The 12339-nt window shown below is 41.4% G+C and overlaps 1 protein-coding gene across 1 annotated transcript; it reads left to right on the forward strand.

Annotated features, from left to right (window-relative positions):
* Positions 1-1487: 1487 nt before the first annotated feature.
* LOC100346285 (granzyme A) lies at positions 1488-10826 on the forward strand. Its single transcript, XM_002714033.5, has 5 exons — positions 1488-1644; positions 4275-4419; positions 6536-6677; positions 7229-7501; positions 10595-10826. The coding sequence occupies exons 1-5, from the start codon at positions 1575-1577 to the stop codon at positions 10754-10756; spliced, it is 792 nt and encodes a 263-aa protein (XP_002714079.3). The 5' UTR covers positions 1488-1574; the 3' UTR covers positions 10757-10826.
* Positions 10827-12339: the final 1513 nt, after the last annotated feature.

The following is a 12339-nucleotide window of genomic DNA, read 5'->3' on the forward strand; positions in this document are numbered from 1 at the left end:
CATGAGACATTATTCACAGTAGCTGAAAAATAGCAACACTCCTAATATGCATTGCTGATGAATGGATAAATAATATGTGCTGTGCCTATATAATGAATATTATTTGGCAGTTGAAAGGAATGAAGTATTAATGCAGGTTATAATTTGGATGAACCTCAAAACCGGTATCCTAAGTGAAAGAAGTCAGTCACTAAAGACCTCATAGTGTATAATTCCATTTATATGAAACGTGCACAATAGGCCAATCTGTGCAGGCAGAAAGCAGATTAGAAGTTGGTAGGAGAGACTGCTAATGGGAACAAGGATTCTTTGGGGATGATGAAAACGCCCCAGAATTTGGTTACGATGATGGCTTCATGACCCTGCAAATAAATCAAAAGCTATATTTTTGAGTGTGTGAACTTTATGGTATATAAATTATACCTCATAAAACTACTAAAAGTCAAAATTAATGGAGGAAGAGCAACCACAGTCACATAAAAGAAATAAAATTGTCAGTGTTTCCTGTGAGAAATTTTCAGTCGATGTAGTTAATTAAGATTTGATTTTTTTTTTTTAGGCTTTCACTAAAATTACTCATCAAAACCAGGGCACCCTAGTGCTGTTACTGAAAACGATTAGTCTTTCATGCACTTGTAATATCTGGGAAAAGGAAACACAAGGGTCTGAGCAGGGCTCCGTCCTAAGGTCATAGGATTACTGAAAAAATAACCACTAGGTCTGATGTCATCCGGGTATTAACCATGAGGCTAGTTGTTGCAACAACAACCAGACAGAACAATTGACCGTATGTATTCTAATAGACTCCTCAGTTCAAAAAAGGAGCTAGAGACATTGCTAACGGAAAGCGTACTGCACACTGCTGCTCTGGGAATGGAGGCTGATTCTTTTCAGAGGGAGACATTCCCCTACATTAGAACTATGTAACTTTGTCTGACTCCAGTTTTCTTTCTCAGCTCAATTCAGAAATAGGGAAGCAAAGAAGGGAGGGAAAAGCCAGGGGAAGCACAAAGAGAGGGCTGGAAAGGGCCACCAGCCCCTACCTCCACTCACCCATGTCTTCACCCCTGCCACAGACTCCCCAGAGCAGGGAAGGCAATTAAGACAGGAGCTTACATGCATATACGTCTCCCTCCCGTTCCCCACTTGCACTTAGCCTGCTCATCATTATGCAGCCCAGGCAGACAACTGGGAAGACATCTCTCTTTACCAGTTTTAGGAGAGTTTTTAAGCTCTAGTTTAAGTCTATGGAGAGCTCTTCCTGGATACCACAGCCATTCTTAGTCTTGGAAATCCCTTCTTGTGGACTATGTTCCAAGGGCAACATTTTTTACAAAAGATAATAGAACCATCAAGGCTCCATCCACCCTTGGCAGTCCTAGCAAAAGACTTCACACCTCCTGGCAAGGAGAGATTTTTCAGGGTTCTCTCTTACTTGAGTTTCATTTCCTAATGCTCATTTCAAATGTGAAAAAAAAATGCAACCACATCCTTTGTACTCTTGATATATAGGCAGAGGCCATCAAGAACTAAAAAGAGATTTTCCTGTTGATTGACGTGGGGACTCAGCCACCATGAGGAGCTCCTGTGCCATTTGGGCATCCTTTCTCTCAGGTGTCATTTTTCTCCTGCTGATTCCTGAAGGTAAGACTGATCCTTGCCATTTCCCTTATAACCAGTGAGTAAAATGGAACAGATGATCAACTTTTGGTAATATTGCCTTGTTATACTAACAGAAGTTTTTATTCCCCAAGCCTTAACAGCTTTAATATTCTCAGATGCTAAGAATTTCTATGTTTTAGAGATGAGAAAAATCCTTCCTTACTTTTTTTTTTTTTTTTTTTTTTTTTTTTTTTTTTTTTTGGACAGGCAGAGTGGATAGTGAGAGAGAGACAGACAGAAAGGTCTTCCTTTTTGCCATTGGTTCACCCTCCAATGGCCGCTGCGGCCAGTGCGCTGCGGCGGGCGCACTGCGCTGATCCGAAGCCAGGAGCCAGGTGCTTCTCCTGGTCTCCCATGCGGGTGCAGGGCCCAAGCACTTGGGCCATCCTCCACTGCACTCCTGGGCCATAGCAGAGAGCTGGCCTGGAAGAGGGGCAACCGGAACAGAATCCGGCACCCCGACTGGGACTAGAATCCTGTGTGCCGGTGCCGCAAGGCGGAGGATTAGCCTAGTGAGCCAGCCCTTCCTTACATATTTTTTACAAAAGATAATAGAACCATCAAGGCTTATTGCTGCCAATTTGTAGTTTCAAATGACAATGCAAAAATGAGCAAATAAAAGACTCTTGAGTTAGTAAAACAAATTTACCTTTCATGGTGCCTTCATCAGTTCAAAGGCTACCTTGCAGAAAATGCATGGAGTCTTAAAGACAAGTTAGACAAATATGCCCAAGACACCAAAAGTAAAGCAAGAATGATTTGGGTTTTTTAGAATAATTTCTCGGGCTTTAGTCTACCTGAGAACACACTGGGACACTGGGGAGTGTTATGATGCATTTTGTTAAGTTACTTCTTTGTTGTACTAAATGATAGCTTTGCTGCTGCTTTTGTGTGACTTCTGCATATTTGCGTTAAAGTGCTTTAAAATTCATGGCAGTATCCAGGGAAGAAAAGAAGCTCCTGGGTAGACCCCAATTTTCCTTTCCACAAGGAAGTGAGGACCACTATGGGACTGAGGCAGGGCCAACCAATGTGGAGCCAGCCATGAACTCACCAAACACAAAAGGCAGTATCTCATTGAGGTTATGATTTCTGCAGCCCAGAAAGCAAAAAAAATACACCTTTGGAATCTATGTGTGATACCCTAGGAAAAACTGGGATCTGGGATGTGATGAAGTTCCTTGGCTTCTCCAAGTTCCTTACCCTTTTATTTCTAGAGTTCAGAATTTGCCCTTTCCAACTCACTGCTGGTCACCTCCTCCTCTTCTTCCCCTCATCCTCTTCAAACCTTATAAAAGGCTTTTATATCCACCTTGCTGGGGATGTGACAATGAGCTGGCTTTTATTATAGAATAAGATGTATTGTGCGGTATTCAAGAAAACAAGAGTCTTAGTCGATGGTCTGGAGAATATTTCAGGATCGAGTGATGGCAGTGGAAAGCTAAGCATATATCACAAAGATACGAGGTCCTCTCAGCCAGCATGGGTGGTTCGTCTGTGTTCAGGTCTCACTGTTCTCTAACTATGGTCTACACTCCCAGTGTATCATCAAGGAATTTTCACTGAGGCAGAACTCTCTACTTCAGTGTTTCGTCCCTTTCCCTGCTTCTCTGGAAAAGGCTATATATTAAACCATGTGGTTTGGTGTGGAGATTGAAGGAGTCTTAGATACAACAGTTGCTATTCCTTCAACTGATGAGGGAAGACAATATAATTCAATAAGCAGAAGCTAACACTATGATGGAAGAATGCGTGAGAAGGATCACATTTAAACTGTGTAAGCATCAATTTGTAAGCTGTGTTTTCACAAGGGCTTGTGGTGAAACAGGAAGATCTCAAGCTTCTAAGAACCCCCTCTGATCCTCCATATTAATCCTTGGCCAGACACTGTGGCATAGCGGGTAAGGCCACCATCTGCATTGCCGGCATTACATATGAGCGCCGGTTTGAGTCCCGGCTGTTCCACTTCTATCCAGCTCTCTTCTATGGCCTGGGAAAGGAATAGAAGATGGCCAGTTCCTTGGGACCCTCTACCCATGCAGGAGACCCGGAGGAAGCTCCTGGCTCCTGGCTTTGGATCCATGCAGCTCTGGCTATTGCGACCATCTGGGGAGTGAACTAGCAGATAAAAGACCTCTCTCTCCCTCTCTCTCTCTCTCTCTCTCTCTGCCTCTCCGTCTCTCTGTGTAACTCTTTCAAATAAATAAATAAATCTTTAAAAAAAATACTTGGCCAGAAAGAATTGGGGGCACTGAAGGTCATTGTGAAAGTAACATCTCTTGCAGCCACTGTTGCTGGTGTAGACCAAGGCTCTTTGCAGGCTCTGAGGCCTGAGGGTGGAGGTTTCTGCTGAATGTCCAGTCTGATGACCCTGGAACACCAATGCATGGCTTCTGTGGATAAAGGAGGAGAGACTTCTACGAGACTCCAACAGAGACAGCACTTAGAGTCAGGGGTCTGCAGGTCCACGTGGAGTAAAAGCAGGGGGCATAAGTGCCCTCATCCATGCCATCCCTCCAAGTAGGAAAAGCATGGCTGGCCTTAGAAGCAAGGTTTTAGGTAGAGATCTTTGGGACGGACACCAGTGTGATCTGTCTTTTCCTATTAACCAGATGTGTGTGTAAGAATTATCGGAGGACAAGAGGTAACTCCTCATTCAAGACCCTACATGGCCCTACTCAAAATTAATAAGAAAAATATCTGTGCTGGTGCTTTGATTGCAGAAGACTGGGTGTTGACTGCAGCTCACTGTAAAATGTAAGTGCTTTGGTTTACTTTTGTTTTTGTTTTTTAATGTGGAGATATCCTAATTTGGGGAAATATTAATAAAATAAATCTCCTTAAGCCAAGGGAAGCTCATGTCCACTTTCTTATCTTCTTCTTGCTTTTATAATTTTATTTATTTGCTTGCTTATTTATTTGGAAGAGTGAAAGAGATAGAGAGAGAGAATATCTTCCATCCATTGATTCAATCCTAAAATGCTCACAATAGCCAGGCTGGGCCAGGTGAAATCCAGCAGTCAGGAACTCCATCTGAAGCTCCCTCATGGATGGCAGGGATTCAAGTATGTGGGCTTTATCATCTGCTGCCTCCAAGGCACATTAGCAAAAAACTGGATTAGAAGCAAAGGTGAGGAGCCAGCACTGTGGCATAGCAGATAGGGCCACCATCTGTGGTGCTGGCATTGCATATGGGTGCCAGTTAGGGGCCCAGCTGCTCCACTTCCAATCCAGCTCTCTGCTGTGGCCTGGGAAAGCAGTGGAGGATGCCCCAAGTCCATGGGCCCCTACACCCACGTGGGAGACCTGGAGGAGGCTCCTGGCTTTGGATTGGTGCAGCTCCGGCCGTTGAGGCCATCTGGGGAGTGAACCATCAGATGGAAGACTCTCTCTCTCTCTGCCTCTCCTCTCTCTGTGTAACTGTGACTTTCAAGTAAAATAAATAAATCTTAAAAAAAAAAAGAAGCAAAGGTGAGACTTGATCCCAGGCACTGCAATATGGGGTGCAGGCACCCCAACTTAACCCTCTGTACCACAATGCCTGCCCTTCACAAACATAATTCTTATTAAGTAAGTCTTCAGGAATTTTGTCCTAGATGGCTACAAACAATTAGCCAAAAGAGAAAGTGGCATCCTCAAGCCCTTTCTGTTGGTTTCCACTAGAGCCACGGGGTACAGGTGCTATAAGGCTTTGCTTCTGATCATATTGTGTGACTGGGTAGACTCAGTCACAGCGTGAAAGGGCCAGACTTTCAATACCCTCCCATAAGGGCCTGAACACCACCATCAAGTAGAGATACTTACTTTAAATGTTTTCCTGGAACCCTTAGTAAATCCCTCTCATACCTCAATCATCTCAACTCCTGTTAATAGCTGCCTTCAAATCTCTTCCCAGGCCTGGCTTTTTTTGCACTCTCTTAATGCAAATTAACCCCGTGATGGTCAATATGATAGCCAGTAGCCACAGTGGCCTACTTATGTTGAAATTGATTAAAACTAAATAAAATTTCAAGTTTTGTTCCTCAGTGGCACCACCCACATTTCAAGTTCTCAGCAGCTACATGTGGCTAGTGGCCACCATATTGGACTAGGCAAATGTATAGGACATTGCATCATCAGAGTATGCTCTACTGCAACTCTGTTCTAATGTCTTAAGTGAGACCAGTCCCAGTTGGCATAATGGGCATAAGGCAATGGGAATATCTGGTTGCTTTAGTCTATATTAGGTTGTAAATGATGATAGCCTTACTCATTAGTACATCAGAGAGTACCTTAGCCTTATTAACCAAACTGAATTTTCAGCATGGATTAAAAGAAGGAAAGAATCCTGGGCCCCTGCTTCAGACCACCATCCCCTGCCCCCCAGCATACACACAGCAAATGGGGTCATCCACTGGGGAGATCTGTTTCTAGCAAGTTTGATCACTAAGTTTGCGGTTGTCTTACAAAGATCTCTTTCACACATTACGCCCCATTTATCTGGTGCCTTTTGCTTCTATGAACTACTGAGACTTTGGTTTTCTAGTAATCTGTAGCCTAACTACCCACCACAGATAAAAACAGTATGGAAGAAAAAAGTGGGAACAAGCACAGACTGGGCTTTGCTGCCATGTATTGTCTTACCTATTTCTCAATGAATCTAGTTGAGCTTGTTAAAATTAGCTGCTGGTAGTGATGATGATGTTAATGTTAGTCATGAATTCATAAGTCTATTGGTTTTTATTCCTTAAAGAACACATTTTCTTTCTGAGTCATAAGGAAGTGACTCCACAACAAGCGTATTTACAAATGGACATGAAATTGGTCAGCACATAATATACTCAACTCCTCATTAAACAATAGACCCAGTGAACACTCTTGTATCTGTTCTCAGGAGCAGAAGGTCCCAGGTCATCCTTGGGGCTCACTCAATAACCAAACCTGAGCCAGAGAAACAGAAAATAGCCATTAAGAAACAGTTTTGCTATCCAAGCTATAACTCAAAAACACATGAAGGTGATCTTAGCCTTCTACAGGTATGTATCTTTGATTGTCTTCTTTAAAGTCATAAGACCTAGGGTTGGCATTGTGACGTAGCAGATAAAGCCACCACCTATGATGCCAGCATTCCATATGGGCATCAGTTCATGTCCCAGCTGCTCCACTTCTGATCCTGCTCCCTACTGAGCTTGGGAAAAGCAGCAAAAGATGGCCCAAGTATTTGGGATGCTGCCACCCACATGGGAAACCTGGATGGAGTTCTTGGCTTCCCAGTCCTGGCCATTGCAGCCATCTGGGGAGTGAACCAGTAGAGGGAAGATCTTTCCCCATCTCTCTCTCTCTCTCTCACTCTCACTCTCACTCTCACTCTCGCTCTAGATCTTTCAAATACATAACTAAATCTTTAAAAAAAAAAAAAAAGTCATAGACCACATAAAATCTGGCAACCTATAAGGAAACTTTTCTCCAGCGCTCCTTTTGTTACATACTCATAAGGGAGGGGAAGGACAAAGATTGAGCTAGAATTTAAGCAAAAATGTCAATATTTATCTCATTTTTTTAACTCTTTACTCTTGTTTTTCAACAGCTGAAAAAGAAAGCAAAAAAAACCCGAAATGTGGATGTCCTTCAGCTCCCTAAAATGGGAGAGGATGTGAAACCAGGAACCCTGTGTCGAGTTGCAGGGTGGGGGAAAACAGTTAACCATCAGTCACGCCCATCTGAATCTCTGAGAGAAGTCAATGTCACTGTCATAGACAGAAAAATTTGCAATGATGACAAACATTATAATTCTAATCCTATGATCACAGCGAATATGATTTGTGCTGGAAGCAACAAAGGTGGAAAAGACTCATGCAACGTAAGTTAAACAAGCTTTCACGTCTTAGCTGTTGAAGTGGGTTCTGCAGATATAGAACATTTAATGTCATGCATTTGTTTTCATGGAATTGGCTTCTGCAGAGTCCTAGTGCTCTTTGAAAGAAGTTTGATAAACCCCAGTCAACCAAATTGTTGCTTAGCTCAAGTGGGTCATGTGTCAAAACTAGGAAGTTCACTGCTAGTGCATGGGTTAACCAAAATCTTTTTTTTATTTGCTTACATTTTTGTTAATATAAAGAGAACAGATTTAATGTAGTCCATAAATGCAATTCTAAAAATATATAGATACTTCCTTTCCTCCCTTCCTCACTCCCTCCCACTTCCTTTCTTTTCTAATTTTTGCAATAACACATTTTTAATTTACTTTATAGTCAAAGGCTTAATGCTCCCCTAAATAAAGAGTTCAACAAGTAAAAAGTTTAGAAAGACCATTGTTCATCAGGAATATAGACAAAGGCTATAAACAATAATCAAATCCAAAAATGCCAATTTCACTCACATACATTAAATTTTTTAGACTCTATTTACTATCACAAATCAGAGAAAACTTGTAATATTTGTCTTTTGGGGTCTAGCTTATTTCACTAAGCATAATGATCTGCAGTTGCTACCATTCTGTTGTAAAATTCAGGATTTCATTCATTTTTATGCCTGAGTAGTATTCCATTGTGTATATATACCACATTTTCTGTACCCAGTCATCAGTTGATGGAGATGTAAGTTGCTTCCATATTCTAGTTATTGTGAATAGAGCTGCTATAAATATGGGAGTACAAGTAACTCTCTCATATGTGATTTCATTTCCTTTGGGTATATTCCCAGGAGTGGAATAGCTGGGTCAAACAGAATATCTATTTTTAGTTTTCTGAAGAATCGCTATACTGTTTTTTATAATTGTTGCATCAGTTTACATTTCCACCAGCAGTGTATTAGGGTATCTTTTTCTCCACATCCTCACTAGCATTTGTTATTTTTTGATTTTTGGATGATAGTCATTCTAAGTGGGATGAAGTGAAACCTCATTGTGGCTTTTATTTGCGTTTCCCTGACTGCTGGTGATCCTGAGCATCTTTCATGTGGCTGTTGACCATTTGTATTTCATCCTTTGAAAAATGCCTGTTCATGTCCTTTGCCCATTTCTTAACTAGATACATCTTGGTTTTATATAAAAAGAAGAAAGAAAACAATGTTTTTCTTTCTTTTTTCTTATATTGATGTATATGGATCTGAACTTGAAGATATTCAACACTCAGGAGAGCTGAAGTCCAGGTTCTTCAGGGCCCTTGAGACCTTTTCCCCATCTCAGTGTCCCCCCCCCCCCAAGAATTCTTCTGCCATTTAAACCGGGACTGCCTGAAACGCTGTCATTTCTAAGCCAGGTTGAAGACTTTGAGCTAGACCTCATAACTTCCTAGATATGAGCTCAATCCCTACTAACCAACTTCCCAGCATGAGCCCATATCATAGAATGTGTGTCCACCCCAGAACCCCAAGAAGAAATGGAACAGAGCCTTGCTGGAAGACAGGAGTAGAAGAAACATTTCAGATTTTTAAGCTCTAGACACTGGCTTGTCATTCTTCCCCTTTTCAAAATAACCTATTGAGTCCTATCTAAAGAGAAGGAGTGTGCATGTGCATGGTTTGGGGGTTATCAGAGACTGAGAGATCCAGAGTTCTCTGCCCTTCCTAGGAGCTGGCTGGGTCTTGCCTTCAGACCAAGGATGGTCAGATCCCAGGGAAAGATGACATGGATGAATACTTTTCCACTTTTCTTTACCTCCTTCACCATTCCATCCCTTGTCCACAACTTTGGGCACCCAGGAGCCTACAACCTTCATATTTGGGGATTCTATCAGCATCCTGAGGCCACAGCAACATCTCAAGATGCTAAAACCATCAACCACTCTCTAACATTGGAGCTTAACAATTCTTCCCTGTTATTTAGATGCCTTAGAATTGGCTGTTGACAAAATAAAGCTAGAGGAATAATTCTTCAAATGTCAAGTATCATAATAGGAAGGAGAAATATGAGGATTCTTCAAAAAGTTCATGAAAAGATAACTTTATTTGGGTACAAAAATTTCAAACCAAGGCAAATAAGGGGTATTCAAAATGTTCATGTAAATGTGGATTATTAAAAAATTATGCATAGATTTATATTTCTTCATACCAAAATAAAACTTTCTCAATTCCATTTTTCTATGAGCTGTTTTTAAATTTTTTTTGTTTATTTAAGAAGCACAGACAGAGAGAGAGAGAGAGAGAGACAGGCAGGCAGAGATTTCCCATTCACTAGGTCACACCACAAATGCCCATAATGGCCAGGGCTGGGCCAAGACTGAATCCAGGAGTCACAAACTCAATTTTTGTCTCCCACATGGACGTGAGGAACCAATTACTTGAGCCGTCACTTCTGCCTCTCAGCATCTGTACTAGCAGAAAGCTGGGGTCAGGAAACAAAATAAGTTGGTGAATCTGATTACTTCAATATGGGATGCAAGCATCTCAACCAGCAACTTAACTACTGGACCAAATGTCCAACCCTCCATGTACTTTTTGAAGTACCCCCAGGTAACTTAGTGTCCAGAGAGAATCTCAGCTTCTCTGGTTTCTTATTTCATGCATTCACAAGGCCAACTTTTATCTGAAAGGAGTTGCTTTGCCTTTGTGTCTTTCGGAAGACAATTTGCTGGTAGAACCAGAAAACACAGTGTTTATTCCCTGCCATACCATCTGCAATTGACTAATTTTCCCTGGAGTTAGTAAGCATTTCCAGAAAGTAATTATAGGTGGGCTTTGAAAAACGAAGGAAGGGGGGAGGGGAAAAGGAAGAGAAAATAGGGAGGGAGGAAGGAAGGAAGGAAGGGAGGGAGGAAGGAAGGAAGAAAAAGAAAGAAAGAAAGTAACCAGTCTCAAATGTAGTATATAAACTATTTTAACTTTTTAAGTGATGATTTTCAGCTAAATCTAGGTTGGTCTCAACTGCATAGGAAATGTTGCAGGATTTCTTCCATTTCACTAGTGCTCATGTCTGACACTGAATCCACTCCTCTTCCCTCTTGTCTTACCCCAGGGAGATTCTGGAAGCCCTTTGCTCTGTGAGGGTACCCTCCGTGGCATCACTGCCTTCGGCATGGATAATAAATGTGGAGACCCCCGATGGCCTGGCGTATATACCCTTCTGTCAAAAAAACAGCTCAGCTGGATAAAAAAGACTATGAAGAGAGCAGTTTAGATAACTGTGCTTCATTTCACTCTCTGTCACTTGTCAATCTTGTCATAAATAAAATCAACTTGCACAGCCATCTCTGTTTCTCTCCTCTAACAATACTGGCAACATCTCCAACAGCCACAGTGAAGCACAGTCATAGGGCAATCTTGTGACTACCGCAAGGGGCAAATTCATATGTCGAATGCCATGGGAGTTTTTCCTGAACTGCTCAGGTGACTATCTCGGTGGTACCCAACAGGAATGGCATAAGATCAACTCTATCTAATGACAAGTTCAGTGAAGGGCTCAGCAATTTCACAGGAAATAGAAATAGCTGGTCTGAAGCATTTGGGTAAAAAGAAAATAAATCCATCCTTCAGAGGTCATTGTTCCACATCAACACCTGCTAGTCACATTTATGAAAGAACTCGAGTCTACAGGAGAAATAGAAATTTATAATTCCTTACAAATTTTCCAAAGGGAGGTAAGGAATAGAAATTAGAATTTTGGGGGATATAGACAAAGCACTCTGACAGCCAAGAAAATTATACAACCAAATGGCAGCCTTGTTTCTCAGCACTGTAGCTTGCCTTTAAGCGTTGGATTATCTATGTGATTTCTTGGATTTTCTTGTCCTTGAGTCTGGGAATGTCTAGTCTACCTAGTGGTTATAGTGACATCCATCCCCATGGTACTAAGTGAGTGTTGAAATGTGGCCCAAAAGATTTCTTTGGGAAGGAACTCCAATAAGTTTTTTCAGCACATGGATGTAGCAAAGAGTCCTCAGCCCCGCAGTCATACGATCATGTGATCACATGAACAGACTCCTTCCCTTTCTATCAGTCTCTTTAGGATACAAACATTATATATATGATATATGTGTATACATGTATATGAGGGTAATTCAACAAGGTCATGGAAATGGAATTAAAAGATAACCTTATTGTGTTGCAAAATAATTTTTTTCAAAATATACATTTTCCTTAAAATTTTTGAAGACCTCTTGTATACATTCACACACACACACACACACACACACACAGAAACATAGATACGTAACATATATTCAAAAAAGAACCTCCAGCAACACTAAGAGACAATCTCTCATGATGAAGGAAGGAGCAGAGTTTAGATCAATATACTAGTACTGTGGTTTTTAACCTTTAGATTCCTGAGGCTTTTTTAGAGTACCAATGCCTAGGCCTTCCCTCTAGAGATTCTGATTCAATTAGGATTTGGCAGGACCCAGAATGTAATAGTCTTTATAGGAGCTTCTCAATGATTCTAACATGCAGTCAGGAATGAGAAGCCCTCTGCTAGAACATGAGGTCTGGTGCTAACATCTAAAAGAGAGGCAATAAGAGGGACACTCAGATGATATTCTATATGCCTACTACAACCTCCAGTGCAGTTGTGTGTAAACCTCACCCATGACTGGTAGAAGTATAAATTGGCACAACTTAAACTGAAAATCGGTATCTTCTACTAAGACTCAATGGATACATAATCTATGATCTCACAACTGCACTCCAGAATCTGTGCCAAAGAAAATTGAGTGCTTTTGTCCACCAAAGATGTGCTCGGGAATATGCATAGCACCTTTATTC

This window comes from Oryctolagus cuniculus, chromosome 14 (genome assembly GCF_964237555.1).
Source record: "Oryctolagus cuniculus chromosome 14, mOryCun1.1, whole genome shotgun sequence".
Taxonomy (NCBI): Eukaryota; Metazoa; Chordata; class Mammalia; order Lagomorpha; family Leporidae; genus Oryctolagus; species Oryctolagus cuniculus.

Coding starts and splice junctions, on each gene's coding strand:
- LOC100346285 (XM_002714033.5), top strand. CDS start 1,575: ATGAGGAGCTCCTGTGCCATTTGGGCATCCTTTCTCTCAGGTGTCATT. Junction 4,420..6,535: donor ACTGCAGCTCACTGTAAAAT/GTAAGTGCTTTG, acceptor ATCTGTTCTCAG/GAGCAGAAGGTCCCAGGTCA. Junction 6,678..7,228: donor GTGATCTTAGCCTTCTACAG/GTATGTATCTTT, acceptor GTTTTTCAACAG/CTGAAAAAGAAAGCAAAAAA.